This window comes from Phyllostomus discolor, chromosome 1 (assembly GCF_004126475.2).
Source record: "Phyllostomus discolor isolate MPI-MPIP mPhyDis1 chromosome 1, mPhyDis1.pri.v3, whole genome shotgun sequence".
NCBI lineage: Eukaryota > Metazoa > Chordata > Mammalia > Chiroptera > Phyllostomidae > Phyllostomus > Phyllostomus discolor.
Genome location: NC_040903.2, coordinates 79,261,387 through 79,284,001, shown reverse-complemented (window position 1 = coordinate 79,284,001; position 22,615 = coordinate 79,261,387). Strand labels below are relative to the sequence as shown.

The following is a 22,615-nucleotide window of genomic DNA, read 5'->3' as shown; positions in this document are numbered from 1 at the left end:
GGAGTTTCTCCTGCCTTTGAAGCCCACACAGTATTTTACAACTAGAGTTTTTGAGTTCTTAGTTTCCTGTTCAGCAGCCCTTCTCCTGAGTCTGCCACTCTCTGCCTGTCTGCCCATTTCTGCCCTTCCTGGTCTGGATGAATGCTTCTTTAACTCCTTGATTGTTGGAGTTCCATGCAGTTTGATGTCCTGGTAGTTTTCATTGTTTATTGTTTTTAAATTGGTGGTTGTCCTTTTTTTTGGTTGTGAGAGGAAGCAAAGCATTTCTACCTATGCCTCCTTCTTGGCTGGAACTCCCAAACATCAATGGTTTAATTATACCAATTGAAAGGTGAGATTGTCAGAGTGGATCCCAGAACAAGACCCAACTATGTGTTGTCTGCGAGAAGCCCATTTTAAAATATAAAACACAATAATAAAAAGACACGTGACAGAGAAAGATACAGCATGCTAACAAAAAGAAAGTAGTAGCTGTATTAATTTCAAATGGAGCAGAATTCAAAGGAATTTAATCAAAATATTGAGGAGCATTATATTTTGACACAGGGATCAATACTCTAAAAGGACATTACAGTCATTAATGTGTAAGTACCTAACAAAATATGTGAGGTAAAACTGATAGAACTGCATAGAGAAATAAATGAATGCCCTATTATAGTTGGAGACTTCAATATTCCCTCTCTCAGAAAGAAACAGGTCCAGCAGACAGACCACAGTCAGTAAGGTCATAGTTTAATTCAACAACAGTGTCAGTCAACTGGGTATAATTCACATGTATAGACTACTCGATCCTACAGCAACAGAATACACATACTTCTCAATCTAAAATGGAACATTCACCAAGACAGAGTACATTCTGGGCCATAAACACAACTTAATAAATTTTAAAAATGAAATTCATATAGTATCTGTTAGACCACAGTGAAATTAAGCTAGAAATCAGTAACAGAAAGATAGCTTGAGACCTTTAAATACTTGGATATTAAAGAGCAGGTCAGGTTGTTTTAACAGATACATTAAAAAAGGTCAAAGAAGAAATTCAAAAGAAAAAAAATTTTTGAACTAAATGAGAATGACATCTTACTTTGCATCTGTAACTTAAAGTTACTAATAAATATTGGGAAAATTTCAAACTAACTTCACAGTGATGAAATATACATTATATAGTGAGGTTAATTTTTAAATTTTATGTGTAATATGTGATATAAACACTTGAAAATAGTTACTTATTCATGTTAAACAATGACAACTTGAACCAGGAAGTAAAAATCAGAACACATTTGATCTTAGGTATCCTCTGGGTGTTTCTCCTTGATGCGGTCTCTCTTCCCTTCCCCCAAGTAGATTCTTATTCTTCTATCATGTTTATTATTTCCTTGCAATAAAGTTTTCTGTGTGTGTTTATCAAGTTGATAAATACTACATATTAAGTAATGTGTTTAATTTTGCTTATTTTAAGTTTTTCCTGGTTAGCTTTCTCTATTGTCCTTTTTTTCTGTTTATCACATTTGTGTGATATAAAATACTAAGATACTTACATAGATGGAAGGGATTGATAGCATTGAATCTGGAATTATAGGGGTAGAGAATATTAGTATTACCTGAGGCCTTGCCAAAGTTACTTGGACTACCTCACATCCGTTTGAATGGGTACTAAAAAAACAGACAGAAGTGTTGATGACATCCCTGGTTGGTGTGGCTCAGTGGATTGAACCCTGGCCTGTGAACCAAAGAGTTGCTGGTTGGATTCCCGGTCAGGGCACATGCCTGGGTTGCAGGCCAGGTCCCCAGTGTGGGGTGCATGTATGGCAACACACATTGATCTTTCTCTCCGTTTCTCCCTCCCTTACCCTCTCTAAAGATAAATAAATAAAATCTATAAAAAAATGTTCGTAAGTGTTGATGACAATGTTGAGAGATGGAAACCCTTTTGCAATATTTGTGGGAATGTGAAACGGTGCAGCAGCTATGGAAAACATATGGTGGGTCCTCAAAACATTAAATATAGAATTACCATATGATTCTGCAATCCCCCTTCTGGGCACATATCCAAAAGGATTGAAAGTAGGGTCTTGAAGAGATATTTGTATACACATGTTCATAGCAGCATTATTCACAGTAGTTAATATGTGGAAGTAATCCAACTCCATTGACAGTGGAGTGGATAGCAACAATGTGGTGTGCATGCGAAGAAATGCTATTTGGCCTTAGAGAAGAAGAAAATTCTATACTATGCTACAGTATGTATAAACCTGAGGATATTATGCTAAGTGAAGTCACAAGAGGAGGACAAATACCATATGATTCTACTTCTGTGAGGTCCTTAGAGTAGAAAAGGGTGGAGGTAGGGGAAAACTGGGAGTTACTTATGGTATAATAGCATAGAGTTTAAGTTTTACAAGAGGAAATTAGTTATATGGAGATAGATGGTGGTGACGGTTGTATAAAAATGTAAATATATTTAATACCACCGAACCATACACTTAAGTGGTTATGGTGGCAATTTTGTGTTTGTTTTATGTATTTAACTACAATAAAAGAAAATGGAAAAATTTTATTGGGAAGTTTTTGGGCTTGCATTTTTATCTTTTGAACTGTAGGCCTCTTGAGAATTACTACTCAAAGGAGCTCTTCCTTCTGAGGGGAGTCTAAGTGTATTCCCCAAAAATGTGTTGGAGTCCCCCCAGAAAAGATTGTTGAAGCCAAAAAGATGGAGGATTGTATTAAATACCTTTATAAGTCTTATCGTCTTTCTTTTTAGTGTCTTAATCTTTGATCTAACATAAGCAAAGGCTTATTCTGGGACTTTGTTTATACAGTATAGCTAGAAAAGTTGTTTCATAATTCCATATCAAAAGTTTATCATGTTTATAACTATGTTCAGTAACTTGAAAGACATGAAAAATAAACAGGATTTATCCTTACCTGAATTAATGGATTATTTTGGGGAAAATTTGTATGTGGAAATTTGAAGAGATGCATAAACAAGTTACTCTGTAAAACATGAGAGAATTGAGTATGAGCAAGTGTAATTCTGGGGAAAGTGTTGGTCAGAACAGTTGTATTACAGTAAGTTCCAGAAAGAACAAGGAAGTTTTTAATTACTAAAGGGGCAAGAGCAAACATTCTAGGCAGAGAGAACTATTAAAGGGATAGAGATATGATGTTTTTTTGACATATTTAGGAATTTTGAGTAGTTCAGCATAGTAGTAATATAAAATATATTTAGGAAAGAATGGGCTGAAAAGTTTGGTTTGGCTACATCAATAAAGACAAAAAGAAGCTAGCTGTCTGTACATAGGATATAAAAAATTCATTTTCTTTATTATTGATGAACACCCAAATTTCTAATCATATTTACTAGATAGTGGAAAATTTTTTGTCTGTTTTCTTACTGCTATAATCTCAGAGCATAGAAGAGTTAGATGAATGGTTTTAAAATTTCATAAGAAAGGAGAATTTCAGTGGTTAAAGAGATGTTGTCCTAATAGGTGAGGTGGTTTTTGGTACTATTATATGATTCAGGTATTATTGTTTTCACCTTTGCATTCTTTGCAAGGTTCTCTTTGGACTCTGATCATTATGAGTATTTTCCTGATGGTGTACCTTCATTACAGGTCATATCTATCCACCTGTGTGCATTGGTTCAGGTAGATCTCAAAAGTTGAATTAATGTTAACTGTTCCTGCTTGTATTCTGTAGTGCTTACTCTGTGGATTACAGTGTACATTCTCAATTTACCATAGTCCCTCTTGAATTAATATAATACCACTTCACATAAAGTGTAAGAATTTACATGATGTAATTTTTTTCATTATTACCTCTTCCCCAATTGTGGTGGTATTATAATTTGTTTTATGTGTACATATGTTATAATACCTAATAATTACTTCTATGTTTGCTTTAAACAGCCAGTTACATTTTAAAGAAATTAATTTCTTTTATATTTTCTTACATATCACAGCACACATTTTGGATCATTTATGTCATATGACATGTAATGTCAAAATGTCACTTTTTGCTAGTTTCAGGGGTTTTTTTTCTAGCAAGGACTTCAGTATTGATTTTGAAGTACTTATTGTGTCTAGCACAGTGGGTTACACAAAATAGTCAAGTATGTTTTTTAACCTCTAAGAATGACTGAAATTTTGTTCTTATCTATTTGTGTAATCATACAAGTTGTATTATTATAGTTCACTATTAGATGTCACTATCTAACATTTTGTATTCTTACCAATAAATTACTTACTATATAATGTTTCTTAGACTTGGAAAGTTTGTACTCCCATGTAAGTGCATTTAAACTGAGAAGTCTTCCTACATTTTAAAATGGTTTCTTTCTCAAACAGACACATTCATAAATTATAAATTTTATTATGTTTTAGGGTTTTTTGTCTTAAGTCTATACCCAACTGATTTTTGTTATCTTTAGGGTTATATGTCTAAGATACCTTTTACGTTTTTACTGAACTAATGATTTTCCTTTAAAACTTGAATATTGGCATTATTTTTTGATTATTGCCTTTGTGGAGCAAAGGGAAGAAGTAGGATATTTAGCAGTACTTTAAAACATGTTCAAAATTTTTCTGTTAGTAGTGAAGTCCTGAAAACCACCTTCTCATTTCAGAAGACAGAGTTAACCCAGAATCACCAGAAGTGACGGCATCTGATGGGTTTATTTGGGTTTTCTGGAGAAAGAGGAAGAACTGATTTATCTGTGAAAAGAAATAATAGAGGCAGAGAAAAATGAGATTTGTAAGGCTCTGTTGGCCAGTCATGGACCACAGTAAAGTGTTAAGAATGAGTTTTCCTCACTAATTCTCTTCCCTTAAAAGATAGAAAAGGTCGGGTCAGGGAGATTTCAGCCATTCCAGAGAGTTTGATATTTACTTCATACCTACTGCCCTCAAGAGCATAACCAGTGTGCTTTAGGGATCAGGTGTCTCAGTGGCCTAGGACATTCCTAACAGTTAGGTCCCTCCATGCCAGGCTTAGAGTCCTGGTGTGACTCTTCCTGTAGTGCCATCACTCATCAGACATCCAGGCTGCAACCCTGTACCCCCATCCCTCCTCCCATCTTGCTAGGACACATTGGTGTCCATTTTCCCCCATTCACTCAGAATATTTCAATTTGAATAAAATAGCAATAGCAATTTCCATATAACGTAATGACTGACCAACACTAATCCAAGCACATGAATATATATCTTAATGATGTGGCTCCTTCTGGTCTATCTGCTCCAGACTTTCACACCTCAGCTAGAAATAACTACTGCCATATATTTCCTGTTTATGGTTTTATTTTATTTTAAAAAAGATTTTATTTATTTATGTTTAGAGAGGGGAAGGGAAGAGAAAGAGAGGGAGAGAAACATCAATGTGTGGTTGCCTCTTGCATGTCTCCCAACTGGGGACCTGGCCCACACACAACTCAGGCATGTGCCCTGACTGGGAATTGAACCAGCAACCATTTGCTTCACAGGCCCATACTCAATCCACCGAGCCACAACAGCCAGGGCTATGGTTTTACTTTTTAAAAAGAGAATGTTCTATTCATTTATCAGTATGTCTATATAAAATTGAAATGCTTAAGCCATTAGTATAATAGACTAAAGAATCAAATAACTAGGACATTTAAATTTCATTTTGTATCTGTAAAATAACACATAATATAAAAAATGGAAGTTTGTATTGTAATATTTTCATTTTAGAGTAGAATTTAAATGTGTATATTTTTAACATACTGGAATAAAGTTGCCAGTTGTGCTTAGGAAGACATTTTTTAACTATTGGGTCTTACAGTGTCATTCTTTATGAAGTATCAAAGTGAATGATAATTTTTATGCAGTATTTGGTGTATTGTCGAAAATAAAATAAAAAATGGCCATACCACATAATACATTAGTGTACTCAGAAGTAATCAAGAGGTGCTGATAGTGTTACTTATGTTGATAATAATTCATTTTGTAATCCATGGTTTTTTCCCTTATGTTTTTATATTTTCCTACAGCTAAAGCAGTTAACAGGTCATGGCACGTTTAACAAAAAGACGACAGGCGGATACAAAAGCTATCCAGCATCTTTGGGCAGCCATTGAAATTATACGGAACCAGAAGCAAATTGCCAACATTGACCGTATTACAAAGTAAGTAAATTTAAACAAAAATATTCCTGTAAAATTACATATAAGACTTTGGCAGAAAAGGTCCAAAGATAACTAATTTATTATTATAACATATATTACAAAATACCAGTCCCGTTTTTGCATTACAGGAGTATACATTGAGAAAAACAAATACAGAAACATATACAAGCAATTTGTGTTTAGAGGTTTTATAAATATTAGATAAGTAAAGTATCAATATGTACTATGTGTAATAGTATCAATATTTTAGTTATCAAAAATGAACTCTTGAAACAAGTCTTTATATGTCTTTTGTTAAAAAAGCTTTTAGTTAATTCCTTTTATATAAACTATCTAAAAACTACTGTTTATTATTTTAATATAGGAAAAGCATGGTACATATAGTAAATAACATCTTTTTAGTTCATAGTCCTCTAACCAAGAATTTTTAACAGTTTTAGTCTATAGTTCAGAAATACAGTAAATAAATCTTCAGATAAAAAAGAAAGTTCTTTTTTTCCTCTAGATTTTAATCCTGTTTATCTTGGTAGACCAAGAGTCAAGAAAGAAAAAAAACATTGCTTTATGAATACTTCATATACTTGTTAAATATTAGTTATAAGGGAGTCTTCAAATAGAACTTGATTTTTGTTTTGTTATATTTGTTTTGCTGGGTATTTTTAAAGGACTAAAGCTAAATTTATCTTTTTAAAATGTTCAAATAATAATTTTTGGTAAATTAAAGTTTGTACTTAATTCTTCCCACACATTTTTTAGGTGTTATCTGTAAAAATGTAACACAGATTGTTCCCAAAAGCTCATTTAATTAAATACTTATGTTGATCCTTATTAGTAAGTAATAAAAGTGAATTTTTTGTCCCTTGCTTATATCCTGGTGGAGATTATAAAGTTAAGAGGAAAGAGACTGGAGAGGGAAAAAAGATGTTAGATGTTATTGTAAGTCTGTATTTACCCTTTGAATATTTTTAAGTTGCCCGTGTACAAGTCACATCTCTTACAGTCTAATAGAAAAAAAAATAGGTAATACCTATGTGGAAAATAAGAATAAAATAAATAGTATATAAAAATTAAATTTAAATTACTTGAGGTGTGGTAACTAAATACAAATTACTTTGAGGTGACGTATTAAAAACACTGTTTTGATAGAGCCCTGGCTGGCGTAGCTCAGTGGATTGAGCGCGGGCTGGGAACCACAGTGTCCCAGGTTCGATTCCCAGCCAGGGTACATGCCTGGGTTGCAGGCCATAACCCCCAGCAACCGCACATTGATGTTTCTCTCTCTCTCTCTCTCTCTCTCTCTCTCTCTCTATCTCCTTCCCTTCCCTCTCTAAAAATAAATAAAATCTTTAAAAAAAAAGTGGATGAAAAGAGAGATAAAATGCCAACTAGTAAATGTAGAATGATCGGGTTAGAAAATAACTATAAAAGAAAAACAAAAAAAACCAACATTGTTTTGAAATCTAAAAATTAAAAGCTATGGGTAGTTTCCTGTAGTTGAGATTTAAAAAAAATAAAATCATAGTTTATGTATATAAAAATTATTTATAGATAAAAGTAGAAATAAGGTACTGTTCTTCGGATTTAATTTTTGAAATTAAATTTATTTAAACTTTACTGAACTGTATCAATTTTTCAGGCTATTACTTCTTTGTTAACCATGGCATGGTTCTCTAAAAGCTTTAGGGACAGTCTCTAGGAACTTGCCATTGTGAGATGTACAGTGTGGCAGTCAAGGTTGCTATTAGTTTGTACCAACTTGCTAATCTGGGAGTCAGAGAATTAACACCCCAGCAGTGGGTGCAGGTGTCTTTGGATGATCGTATCATGTATCATCTGTGTGTATGTATGTATTGTTGATAAGCATTTTCTTTGCTCCTTTCTTTATCAGTACAGCCTAAAAAGGATGCCAAGCTTATTTTTCTTCATGTCTTAAGGTCCATGGATCTTAAGATAAATATGGATAAATTTATTTACCTACCAAATAGTCATTACTTTATTGGTCTCATCCAAAGGTAGGGGGAAAAAAACTTAAAGTAAATCAGAGGGTAAGTGTTTTAAATTGAGTGTTTTTCCTAGTGTTTCTCCTGCCTTATCTAAGAGCATGCCATTTTCCTTTTTATTAGTGGGGCACGCTTCATAGCTTGCCATAATTTTTTTTAATAATGTTAGTCACATGTGTAATTACTTCCCTGCTAGACCATTAACCCCAGGAAGGGGCTGTCTAGCTAATTGCCTAGCCCAGTGCCTTGGCTTTCTCATTATCATTACACTTGGCCAAGGTAAATTAGGAAAAACCATTGGACCATGATAAGAAGGTGAAGTATTTTGCTCTAAAGCCTAATGTACTGTTCCTCTTCTGTATTCTAAATTTAGGAACTTTTCAAGCCTTAGACTAATTTCAGATCAACTTGCTCTGCTTAGTTACTGCTAATTCTGAACATACAGGTATCTTTTAATCTTTACAAATATCTTAAATTACTGAAGGCTATAGTGAAGTTATTGTAAAGAATGCATATGTAGTCATTACATTTCATTCTTTATTATGACTGGTGAATGATTTCAATATAAAATTAAAAGCTACACCCTAAACACTGTAGTTTACCTATGTATAATGTTTTAGTTCTGCTTGTTTTGTGTCTGTCTGGTGTAACTTTTAAGTCACTTTTAATCTGTAGGTTTCTCATTCATCTTTTTTTTTATCATTTTCCTTTGTAATTTATTTATTGAAGAAACTGATTCATTTGTTCTGTGGTTTCCCATAGTCTGGGTTTTGCTGATCGCAACCCTGTGGTGGACTTAAACCTTTTGCTAATTCCTCTGCTTTTCATGGAAGTTGATATTTTATCTACAGGCATAGGGATGGAGTGAGACCCCCTTATAGGTGGGACTGTGGGACTATGTTCTGCTGTCGGGAGGCCATAATGTCTATTTCTCATGTGAGGACAGTAACCTTGTTACAGAGCAAAGTAATTCATTAAGGATTGCAAAATGGTGATGATCTAATTTTACCCTTCCTTTTTAAACTAGAGTATTTCTATAAGGACATAAGCTACATAAGCTTCCCTTCATTTACTGTTTGGTTTTTCTGTGTTATGGTTCATATCAGAAAAGTAGAATAACTGATTCTTTTATTTACCAGGTTTCAAAACAGTGTCCTTTAATGGGAATCAATTAGTTTTTAAAGTGTTATTTGGAATTCCTGCATTTAAATACATTTGAATATACTTCAGTTTATTTTTGATGCAATTTTTATTGATGCTCAACAGTTCCCATCTTTGACTAGTTGGAGCTTCTTCACACTGACTCCTGAAGTTACTCTGCTTTCTGATACAAGATTTTTCAGGCTCATCTTATATATATCCTGTCCCAGATTTTTCCATAGACTTCTGTTTTGTTTTGTTTTGTTTTGTTTTTTTCCAGTTAGAAACTGTATTTCAAGACCACTTTCTGGTCCTCATTGTGCTCATTAATGCTAGGTCAGTCTGTTTTTCCAGGATTTTAGAAGACACTGTAAAGAAATAGGTATAATTGTAATAGAAAAAAAATCTCATGATTTCATACTGTTATTTTCCACTTGAATTTATGGCTACTGGGTTTTACTTAACTTTTATCCAAAATCTTTGTTTTTTCTTACAAAATAAGGGTCATGGTTTTCATGGACATATCATGAGTGATAACATTTTAGAATATCATGTAACCACTTGATATGTAATGTTTTATCCAACATTACATATCAAGCTATTTGAGAATAACAACACCAACTCTATAACCAGTATGTTTCATAGAAACCATATGAATTGCTTTATCCATTGTTTTAAACAACAGTACTGATTTTAAACTGTCAGAGAACATAGTGATACATACTATATTCTCTTCCTAACAGCTACTACTTAGTCTTCTGCAAGTATCTATTTCATGCTTACTAGTCCTATGTTGATATCTAAAGTTAATTCTCTAGTAATTTTTAAATTTTTTTCCTATTTTATTGAGATATAATTGACATTGTATTAGTTTAAATTGGACACCATAACAGTTTAATATGTGTATATTGTAAAATCATCACCACTAAGTTTAGTTAACATGCATCACCCCATGTACTTATACATTTTTCCCTGTGATGAGAACTTTTAAGACTTACTCTCATAGCAACTTCAAATGTATAACACAGTATTATTAACTATAGCCACTATGCTGTACATTATATCCACAGGCTTAGTTGTCATATGCAGGAATTTTGTACATTTTGACCCCCCTCATCCATTTCTCCCACCTATCCTCAACCCCTGCTCCTGGAAACCACTAGTCTGTTCTCTGTATCTATGGGTGTAGTGGCGGGGGGATCTCCTCACCCGAGGACATGCATATTGATTTTAGAAAAAGGGGAAGTGGGGGAGAGAGAGGAAGAGAAACATCTATTGGTTGCCTCTTGTACATGTCCTGACTGGGGATTGAACCCTCACAGCCTTTTGGTTAATGGGGCATCACTCCAACTAAATGAGCCATCTGGTCAGGACTGAGTTTGGTTTTTATATAGTCTACATATAAGTGAGATTACACAATATGTCTTTTTTTTCTTATTTCTCTTATTAGCATACTGTCCTCAAGGTCCATCTACATTGTCACAAAATGATAGAATTTCATTCTTTTTTATGGCTCTCTAAAAATTCCATTGTTTGTATACATACACACACACACACACACCACTTTATCCAGTCATCTGTCATTGGACACTTAGGTTGTTTCCATGTTTGGGCTGTTAATAATGCTGCCGTGAACATGGTGGAGTAGACATCTTTTTGAGATAGTGATTTTATTTCCTGTGGATAAATTCCTAGAAATGAAATTTTGGGGTCATATAGATTCCAGTTACCAAATTCTATTTTGGCTTTGAGGAACTACCACACTGTTCTCCACAGTGGTAACACTAGTAGTAGATTCTTAAGACTTCAGGGAAACAAATTTTTAGTTCTTAATGTTTCCTGCAGTCTTTTTACTTGAAAATCAGTTTGACTAGATAGAGAATCCATAGCTTATATTTTGGGGGGGGGGGGGCGTTCTTATACAGGGTGGGGCCAAAAGTAGGTTAACAGTTGTGAGTATGCACCTCTGGCTGGTGTGGCTCAGTGGGTTGAGCACTGGCCCGTGAACCAAAGGGTTGCCAGTTTGATTACCAGTCAGGGCATATGGCCTGGGTTGTGGGCCAGGTCAGGTTCCCAGTAGAGGACGCACAAGAGGCAACCACACATTGATATTTCTCTCCCTCTCTTTCTCCCTCCCTTCCCCTCTGTCTAAAAATAAATAAGTAAAATCTTAAAAAACATTTTTTGGAAATAAAAACTGGTTATGAGTATGCAAAACAGCTTATTCTTGCAATATTATTTATTAATTATTGTATTACTTTCTATACATATAACTGTAAACTTTTCCCCACCCTGTATATTACATATTTCACTTAAAGCATTGCTGTCAAAAAACATGGTAGCTTGAGGACTTCAGGTCAAGATGGAGGTATAGGTAGACACATTTCACCTCCTTGTGCAACCACATAGACAATTACAACAATATTGCAAAAACAAATAACCAGAACTGTCAGAAAAATTAAGCTGTATGGAAGTCTGACAATCAAGGATTTAAAGAAGTCGAATACATCCAGATGGGTTGAAGGGGTGGAGTCGTGGGGACATGGTATGGCATGGAGAGCAGAAGGCACAGAAGCAGGAAATTAGGTGGTCCCACACTCATATATGGTGGATAAAAATTGGGAGGGTTACCTTGGGAGCAAGTGATCCCAGCCTGAGGCCAAGACAGCACAGCCCAGAGTTCCAGTGCTAGGAAGATAGACCCCTATAACTTCTTGGCTGTAAAAACCAGTGGGGACTCTGTCCGCCATCTTTCCTTGCCACCATAATGGTGCACATGAATGTCCTGGTGATGCTCTCAAGAGTATCAACAATGCTGAAAAGAGAGGCAAACACCAGCTTCTTACCAGGTCATGCTCCAAAGTCATCATCCTGTCCCTAGCTGTGATGATGAAGTACAGTTACATAGGCAAATTTAAAATCATTGATGATCACAGAGCTGGGAAAATTGTTCTGAACCTCATCAGCAGGTTGAACAAGTATGGAGTAATCAGCCCCAGATTTGATGTGCAACACAGAGATGTAGAGAAATGGCAGAACAACCTGCTTCCATCTTGTCAGTTTGGTTTCATTGTATTGACAACCTCAGCAGGCATCATGGACCATGAAGAAGCAAGACAAAAACACACAGGAGGGAAAGTCCTTGGATTCTTTTTCTAAGGATGTAATACATATGTGCAAATAAAATGCCTCAATGGAAAAAAAAACACCACAAAAAAACAGTGGGGAATTGGGCAGTGGAAGAAACTGCAGGATTTTCAGGAGAGTTTGTTTAAAGGTACCACATGGGCTTAGAATGTATGTAAACCCACCCACTCTGGGATTCACCACACGGACAACAGCTGGAAGTGTGTCAGTTGCACATGTGAAGTGGGTGAGGTGACTGGAAATGGGGCGAGTGCCTGGCAAGCCTCTAGAAGCCAGTCAGTGGCATTGTCCTTTCTCCAAGCCTTCCTCCCACACAGAACCACCCAAAGGGGTAAAATGGGTTGTCCCGCCCTGGTGATTACCTAAGGCCCTGCCCTGTGCAATTTACAGGTATCTTTTTTTTTAAATATTTTATTTGTTTTTTAGAGAGGGAAGGGAGGGAGAGACAGAGAGAGAGAGAGAGAGGGAGAAACATCAGTGTGCAGTTGCTGAGGGCTGTGGCCTGCAACCCAGGCATGTGCCCTGACTGGGAATCGAACCTGCGATGCTTTGGTTCACAGCCCATGCTCAATCCACTGAGCTACACCAGCCAGGGCCACAGGTGTTTTTTCTAAGACAGGTAGTCAAAGTAGCTCTACCTAATACACAGAAACAAACACAGGGAGGCTGCTGAATTGAGGAGATAAAGAAATAAGGTCCAAATTGAAAAAAAAAAAGAGCAAAACCCCAGAAGAGGAACTGAAGGAAATGGAAATTCTCCACCTATCAGATGGAGAATTGAAAACACTGGTGATCAGGATGCTCAAAGAACTCATTGAATATGGCAGAAACATAAGGGAAGAAATAAAGGTTACACTAAGTAAAATAAAGAAAAATTTATAGGGAAGCAATAGTAGAGAGGATGGTACTGAGAATCAAATCAACAATTTGGAACACAAGGAAGGAAAATGCATTCAATCAGAACAGCAGGAAGAAAAAAATTAAGAAAAATGAGGACAGGCTTAGGATCCTCTGAGACAACTTTAAATATACCAATATCTGAAGCATGGGGGTGCCAGGAGAAGAGGAAGAGCAAGAAATTGAAAACATATTTGAAAAAATACTGAAAGAAAACTTACCTAATGTGGCAGAGGAAATAGACATGCGAGTCCAGGAAGCACAGATTTGTACTTAGTGCAAACAGGTTGTACTCAGAGAGGAACACACCAAGACACATAATTAAAATTCCAAAGGTTAAAGATAAAGAGAGAATCTAAAGAAGCAAGAGAAAAGCAGAGAGTTACCTATAAAGGAGTTCCCATGAGACTTGGCTGATTTTTCAAAAGAAACATTTGCAGGAGAAGGGACTGGCAAGAAGAATTCAGTCATGAAAAGCAAGGACTCATCCAAGATTACTCTGTCCAGCAAAGCCATCATTTAGAATGGAAGGGCCAATAAAGTGCTTCCCAGACAATGTAAAGCTCAAGGAGTTCATCATCACCAAGCCCTTACTCTATGAAATGTTAAAGCGACTTATTGTTTTTAAAAGATTAAAACTGAACATTAAAAGGACAACAAATTCACAACTTTCAACAACTGAATCTGAAAAAACAAACTAATAAAGCAGAATAGCAACAGAATCATAGCTATGGAGATCATGTGGAGGGTTATCAGTGGGGGAGGGGGAGAATGGCAAAAAAAATTCAGGGATTAAGAAGCATAATTGGTGGGTACAAAATAGACAAGGGGCTGTCAAGAATATTATAGGAAATGGAGAAGGCAAAGACCTAATATTCATGACCTATGGACATGAGCTAAAGGGGGAAATTGCTGGAGGGAATGGGAGTACCAGGCAGAGGGAGACTAAGGGGAAGAATTGGGACAACTATAATAGCATAATCATCTTTTTTTACTTTATTTGTTGAAGAAAAATTTTAGTTTTACACCAAAATTGAAAAGATAAAGAGATTTCCCATATATACCCTGCCTTCCCACATGCACAGCCTTCTTTACTACCAGCATGAATCACCAGATGGTACATATTTTACCAAGGATGGACTACATCATTGTCACCCAAAGTCCATAGTTTACATTAGGGTTTACCCTTGGTGTATGTTCTGTGGGTTTGGACAACTGTACAACAACATGTATCCACCATTATAGCATCACACAAAGTAGTTTCAACTGCCCTAAAAATTCCTTGGTGCTCCATCTGTGTATCTGCTCCTCCCAGTCCCTGGTAACAACTGCTTTTTTCACTATCTTCATCATTTTTCTTCTCCAGAATGTCCCAGAGTTGGAGTCATATAGGATATGGCCTTTTCAGATCATCTTTCACTTAGTAATATGAATTTAAGATTTTCCTTCATGTCTTTTTGAGGCCTAATAGCTTATTTCTTTTTAGCACTGAATAATATTCCGTTGTCTGGTTGGACCTCTGTTTATTTGTCCCCCCCACCTTGAAGGACCTCTTTGTTGCTTCCATGTTCTGACAATTATGGGTAAAGCTGCAATATAGTTTTGATTTTTAACATTTTCCCTTGCAACTTCTGTTTGTGACATTTTTCTGCTGTTTATTTACTCTTGTGTACCTGCTAGTTTAGACTATGGTGCTGAAGTGATTTTTAAAATTTACTTCTTGATATTTAACTTTTTTCTTAGCTTTTGTAATTCTGATGTGTATCCTTTCTATGTCTTGCATCATTTTCTTCATGTCCTTTTTTGTGTTTGGAGTAACAGTTATAGTTTTCATTTGTCTTGTTGGCACACATTTCAGACTTGCTTTCATTGTATGGATTTTATTTTGTTTCTTCAATTACAGCCATCATATTGGTCATTTTGATGTGAAATCCAGTTTTTCTGAACTTGTTGCAGGGTAAGGTGGCTAGAATAGTTTTTCTAGATTTATGGCTCTGAAACTCCTTATGTCATTTTTATGAAGTACTCAAAATATGGGCTCATATTTCCCATGATTTCCTGCTTTTTCTTCTCTTTCTTCCCCACTTCTTTTTTTCTGTAACTGCCCTTTCCTTTATACTCAATCTTTACATTGAATATCTTTTTGACCTGTCGTGTTTGATATTTTTATTGCTTATAATTTCTCTGCATGATAGGGCTCCATCCTGGAAGGCAGCTTTGGCTGACTGAGTTTGAATGTTCCTGGGGCCCATTATGCTCCAGCCCCTTAGTCTTTACCATGAATTCATGAATTACCCTGATTCACCTGCAAATGGGAGTGTGTAAAAGTGTATCTGCTTCCAACTGTTGTTCTTACATTGGCCCATGGTACTTTCCAATGACTATCTGTTGCTTATTTTATTCTTCTATACTCTTTTCATTAGATAACTCTGTTAATCCCCTCTGCTTTCTCCTACACAGGTGTCAGTACCAATTGGGATTGTAGCTTTTGGAGTTTTACCCTCACGTGCTGGATTTTGGGATTCATGGGGATTTCTCATTACTTAATTTTGTTTTTTATGTAGTCCAAGGGTGGGTTTTTTGGTTTGTTTTCTAACTCTTTTAGTAATACTTTTTAGGAGACTTGGGAGAGATTAAGAATGATGCTACTTTCGCTATCTTCCCAGTTCACAGCAGTTTTGCGATTTTTCTGGGAAAAAAGAGCTAGTTGGTAAAGGTATTAGATATTTTCTGGAGTCCAAAAGCAGAACTAAAAGTAATAAAGGTTTCTTCTGGCAGAAGCAAATCCAAGGGACATTCTTAATGTTTCTTTATAGCACTAGACAATATTATACTCTATAGCACTATTTTCAAACACGGAATGGTTAAAATATTAAGACTCATGTTAAAATTTACAAATTCCATAAGTAGAAGCCTCAGATCCTCAAAGTTATTTGAACAATTAGAAACTGATAAAAACTTATCTCTGTAACAAAACAGGAGAATTTTTCTAAGTTGCAAATTTTTCTTCACCCAATCTGATGATATCTAAGTTAAGCATTCATAGCAGTAGTTTCCTATTGGGCATCACTATACCTCTTCAGAAAAGAGTCCTGACTCCTTTTTACCACTTTCTTTTAATTGTCTTTTTTTTTAAACTGCTAGTGTTATATTTTAAAAAAGTACTAAAAATTAGAGAATCACTGTTAACATTTGATTATTTCAGATACTTTAAAAATTATAACTAAGAAACTTTTTTAGTAGGCTGTATTTGGGAATGGACAGTACTTTTACAGAAAGTTGATCTGAAATCAAACTAAATATATATGGGATTAAGCTTGAATTTTTTTTTTAGTTAATGGGTAAGCTGTCCCTCTGATTTAAAAGCTTATTTTCTTATAAAAGTTTGACTTAATGATAGTATAAAATTGTATAGGTATCTTCATTTGGAAGCTAAATAAGTATAATAAATTTTGGTACTCAGTAAAAACATCTTACATTCATAGAATTTGAAGTATGTTTTGAGGTGTTTCCATCATCATAATGAAAACAAAGTCATTATATCATAAAGAAGATGCTGTACAATAGTCAGTTCAGATGAAGATAAGCATAGGTTTATATAAGAGCAGCTTTCTCATTTAGTTAAAAAATGATTAAGTACTAAATTATATTAGCACTTTTTTCGTCAGTTTTTATGATACTTGGATAGATGTCATGAAATTAAAGTTTTAAAATATCTGATTACTTAACATTTATGTAAAACAGATATAACACATTCGTATGCTTAAGATCATGATGTTAGCCTTTGTTTTACAGTTTTTTAAATCAAGGAGCAAAGAGGTAATCATATAGCAAAATGAGAAACAGAAATGAAATTTACTTTTAATCCCTAAGATTCCTGATATGATTTATAACTCATTGTTGTGTTACTTTACTAAATGTCACCTATATTTTAGTCTATAATAAAAAGAAGTTACATATTATCATTTCCTTTTTCTTTTTAATCCAAACAAATTATTCACATCTAGTTTGGATGATTATAACATGACATTTGAGTTTCATAAGTATTATCAGTACTGGTTATAAGATGATTTGAAGACATATTTTTGAAGTAAGTATGTATTTTATATTAGTCTCTACCAGCATTATTGGCCATATCATTTGATATGGTTTGTATCATTGGGAGAGAATTTTATTTTTTTGTTGATTGTTGCATAAAAAACAATTGACCCTTTATATTTCTTTCCTTTCTTAACAATGAATTTGTGTCTCTAGAGTTGATCATATTTGTGACTAGCATAATTAGATTAACATTGAATCTGTAGACTAGTACCATTCAAGTCAATGTTTCAGAGTAGGGCATCGATTAATTACATGTATTGCCTACTTTAGGGTCAACCCCCAGTTAGAGAAGGTGACATCTGACCTCTTGTGACATGTTTGGCATTGAGATTTCTGAGCTCTTCATCCTGTCACTACAGACAGACATAAGCCCAAACTGTAAGTCCTTTTTCTCTGTAGGTTGCACCAGGTACACATTATTATTTATTTATTACAATTTAATTATGATACGATATCCAGGAACTGTTTACCAAAGTTACAGTTTTGCTTTGTCTCTCTGATAATTTCTGTTTCCTCATTAGACTTATTCTAGAAGAGGAAAAAGGCTCTTGCCTAAATAACTTCTTTAGAGAAAAGGAAGTACCAGTTAATATTATGCTGTATATGTAATCCCAAGAATTCTTCACAGCATTACTAACTGCATTCTCACTTAAATTTACATTGATTTATTCTTTTGTACGTCTTCTTATGGTTGCAGATTGGCAGATACACTTCACTGTTGTTAGTTACTATTATTATTTTATTTCACATAATAACAACCTTATGGAAGAACTAACTTCTGAATAACCGTAATTCACAATTCCTTAGTGTGTTTTTTCCCAGAATGCCATATTCTTATGGCACTCCTCTTGACTTGGATTGTTGTGGAGCTGTTTTCATATGACATTTCTCTGCAGATCTGTGGGGGGTGGGGTTACTTATGGGAGAGTCAGGAGGGCTTTATGGAGAGTTAGTGAATTAATCCTTGCAAATTGTGTGAGGTTTGGTGAGGTAGAGTCCAAGCAAAGGACTGGAGGGTTTTAAGGGAAAAGGAATGAAAGGGCTAGGACCAGATTGGGAGGGTCTTTATACCAGCTTTGAGATTATTATCCTATAGTTGGAGGGGAATAGTGAATGTGTTTGAAATATGGAAATGGTAAAACTGACTTATTTTTTTTCTCCCCAAGTATATGGCAGATAAATTGAGTCTCTCGAGTCAATTTGCTCTTCCCTCTTTTGGCCTGATTTTAGCCTTTGTAATTTCCTGCCTGTACAGTGGTAGCACTTCTTAATTGGTCTTCTGGGCTCCTGGTCTTGCTAGTCGGTTTCTTCCTATCATTGATGTCAGAGATGTTTCTTTTAAAACGCCATTTTATTAAATGTTCCATGATTGAAAGCCTTTTTCTGTTGCTATGAAGTTTAGATTCCTCTCTAGGTGTTAATGCCTCGCCTTTCTCTTCAGTGTGCTGAACTCCAGAAGCAGTGGGCTCCCCCTCTGCCTGGGATGCCTGTCTTTCTGGATTGTCTATCAGGCAGACTCTTCTTTCAAGTCAGATCTCCTAGATAGTTGTTTCTGACATCTTTCAGTCAACTTAAGCCTCACATTTTATTAGTTACTTTTCTAGATTAAGTCTTACTGTGATCTTAAAATCCTCTTGATTTCCCCATGGAATGTGAGTATACATACCTGAACAGGGCATTTGTGCAGAGCCCTTCACTATTAGACCCTCATAATTTTTCCTTTTTATGACCTGCTTCTACCCACTCAGAACTCCATATGATGAGACTATTCTCAAGTGTCTTGAGTACTCTATTATTTTGATTATTTATTTTGTGTTTTTCCTTTATTAATGGACAAAACAGATATGTCCTTTCTTTTACGAAGAGCCAACTCAAATTTCATTTCTTTTCAGATTCTGATTCATTTCTCTCTATAACCAATCTCAGTCCCCTTACTCTTTGTTCACAACTTAACATACATAAAATTCAATTTTGTTATTTATTACAGTCTCTTACAAACTTTGAAAAATCTTACTGCTTCCTTTGCTGCTTGTGAACTTTTCAAGGGTAGAGCATACATGTTTCCTATCTTTGTATCTTAGTGTGAAGCTTAGTTGCTGGGACAAGGCATAGAAAAAGGTTTTTAAATATCCAGTTACATTAACTGAAGGAGCTGTTGGAAACCATTGAGTCATTATTTTGAGACAAGCACTGTACTTTATATGATTCATCTCATTTAATTTTCACAGCAACTCCATGAGGTCTGTTGTCATTATGTTCATTTTCCTGATGAAGAAGGTGAAATTAATTGTCTTAAGCTCCACAGGTTGTCAAATAACTGAAATTTGAATATAGGGTCTATCTGATGTCAGAGTCTAAGTCCTTAACCAATTAAACGTTTTGTTTTGATAATTAATGAATTTATATTTGTGTCCTTGCACACTTTTAAGTTTTAAAAACATTGTCTTCGACATGGTGCTTCCATATTATCTCATTTCACCCTAACAACTATCTTCAAATTACCCTCACTTTATGGGTGAAGAATATGAGGATGTATGAATAAATTATTTGTCCCAGGTTTAAGTATTAGAATTAAGAAGAACCCAGTTCTTTAGCATATATTCTAAATTTTTAAATAAGTTTATTAAAGTTCAGAGATGTTTAGGTTTTGAACTTTATTAATTTTTTCTCAACACAATTTTAAAATACTTTTATACTATCCGTAAATGCACCTTGTGGCACATCATTACTATTTTAATTTTTTAATTGTAGTAAAATACAGCATGAAATTTACCATCTTAACCCTGTTTTAAATACACAGTTCAATTGTACAGCCATCACTACTCTCATCTCCAGAACTTTTTCAGGCTTGTGAAAGTGAAACCCATCACCACCACCTTTGGCAACCACAACCACCATTTTACTTTCTGTCTTTATAATTGTACCTTAAGTGCCGTGAAAAAGTGGAATTATATAGTATTTGTTTTCCCGTAGCTTATTTCACTTAGCATAATGCCCTCAAGCTTTATATCATGTCATATTCCAGGATTTTCTTCAGTTTGAATATGTATACCACATTCTTCTCTTCTATTTATCTGTCACTTGGGCCCAGTGCTGGGCCCAGTGCTGTGCACAACATTATTGTGAATAATGCTGTTTTGAACATGGGTGTACAAGTATCTCTTAGAGACCCTGCTTTCATCCTTTTGGGTATATCCCCAGAATTGCCAGATCATATGGTAATGCTATTTTTAATTTGTTGAGGAAGCACAATACTATTTTCCACATTTTACCTTTTTACCAGCAGTGCACAAATGTTTCCATTTCTCATTATCCTCATTAATACTTGTTTCTGTTATTTTAATAGCAGCCACCCTAATGAGTGGAAGGTGGTATTTCACTGTGGTTTTAATTTGCATTTCCCTAATGATTAGTGATGTTGAGCATCTATCTTTTCATGTGTTTATTTGTCATGCGTATATCTTCTTTGCAGACATGTCTATTCAAGTCTTTTGTACGATCAAATTGTTTATTGTTAGGTTTTCTCTATCTTCTGGGCAATAATCCATTATCAAATATGTGATTTGCAGATATTTTTTCCCCACTTAGTAGGTTGCCTTTTTACTAAATGAATAGTGTCTCTTGTACAAAATTTTTAAATTTCCAGGAAGTCCAGTTTGTTTATTTTTTTCTTTTGCCTGTGCCTTTGGTGTCATATCCAAGAAATCATGGCCAAGTCCAGTGTTGTGAAATTTTGGTCCTATATTGTCTTATAGGAGTTTCATTGCTTTAGGTCTGACAATTAGGACTTTAATCCATGTTTACACTAATTTTTGTATATGGTATTAGGTAAGGGTCCAGTTCTATTCAGTTGCTCACAGATAATCCAGCTTTCCCAACACCATTTGTTAAAAAGACTGTTATCTGTTGTGGTCTTGGCACTGTTGTCAAAATCATTTGAGTGTATGTATATGTGTATTTCTGAGCTGTGTACTCTGTTCCATTGGTCTATATATTTGTCTTAATGCCAATACCACATAGTTTTGATTATTGTAGTTTTGGTAGTAAGTTTTGAAATCAGGAAGTGTACGAATCCTCTGGTTTTTTTCCCCCCAAGACTGGTTTTTCTATGTCTGAAAAAAAAAATTGGGATTTTGATGGTGATTTCATTGCATGTAGATCACTTTGGGTAATGTTGGTATTTTAACTATTAATTATTCTAATCTATGAGCATGTGATATGTTTCCATTTGTTTATGTCTTTAATTTTTTTCAGCAGCTTTTTGTAGTTTTCATTGTATATATACATTTTCACCTTGTTGATTAATGCCTAAGTAGTTTATATTTTTTGCTGCTATTGTAAATGAAGTTATTTTTATAATTTTCTTTTCAGATGGTCGATTGATTGTGTGTAGAAATGAAATTTGCCTTGACCAGTATGACTCAGTTCCATAAACTGAGGTTGTGGGGTTTGAAACCTGGTCAGGGCACAAACATAGGTTGTGGGTTTGGTCCCCAGTCTCAGCAGATATGAGAGGCAGCCAATTAATGTTTCTCTCTCCACCTCATGTCCCCCTCTTTAATCAATAAGCATGTTCTCAGGCGATGATAAAAAAACATAAATAAATAAATAAGTGTGTGTGTGTGTGTGTGTGTGTGTGTGTGATTTTTTTTTTTTTTTTTTTTTTAAGAAAAAGATGTGCTGGCTGGTGTGGCTCAGTGGATTGAGTGCCTGCCTGCTAACCAAAGGGTTGCTGGTTTGATTCCCAGTTAGCGCACATGCCTGAGTTGCAGGCCAGATCCCCAGTAGGGGGCATGTGAGAGGCAAATGCACATTGATGTTTTTCTACGTCTATTTCTCCCTTCCTTCCCCTGTCTAAAAATAAATAAATACATAAATGAAATAAAAATAAGTGGAACTGATTTCTGTGTATTGACTTGGTATCCTACTTTGCTGGATTTACTTGTCAGTTAAAACAGCTTTTTTGTGAAATCTTCAGAATTTTCTGCATACAAGATAATATCATTTGCACAGATAATTTTACCTCTTCCTCTCCAGTTTGGATGCCTTTTATATTTTTTTGTCTAATTGCATTGGTTAGAACGTTTAATATTGTGTTGAATAGAAGTGGTGAAAGTTGCCTTTTTTTCTGAGCTTAGAGGAAAAGTTTTGTCTTAAAATATGTTGTTCACTTTGGGTTTTTCAT

General features: G+C 34.9%; 1 protein-coding gene and 1 pseudogene across 19 annotated transcripts in view; both read left to right on the top strand.

Annotated features, from left to right (window-relative positions):
- The window catches only part of ZMYND11 (zinc finger MYND-type containing 11), a 143,019-nt gene that overhangs the window by 46,924 nt on the left and 73,480 nt on the right, over nucleotides 1-22,615 (top strand). For 17 of the 19 annotated variants that reach the window (XM_028507228.1, XM_028507224.1, XM_028507219.1 and 14 more), the window contains exon 2: nucleotides 6,011-6,145. In XM_028507228.1, coding sequence (XP_028363029.1) covers nucleotides 6,030-6,145 — 116 coding nt within the window. In that variant the 5' untranslated portion in view covers nucleotides 6,011-6,029. Of the gene's footprint in view, nucleotides 1-6,010; nucleotides 6,146-17,700; nucleotides 17,809-22,615 lie in introns of those variants that run through there. The other 2 variants (XM_028507221.1, XM_036025148.1) reach the window with 2 other exon arrangements.
- LOC114492733 lies at nucleotides 12,035-12,491 on the top strand (annotated as a pseudogene).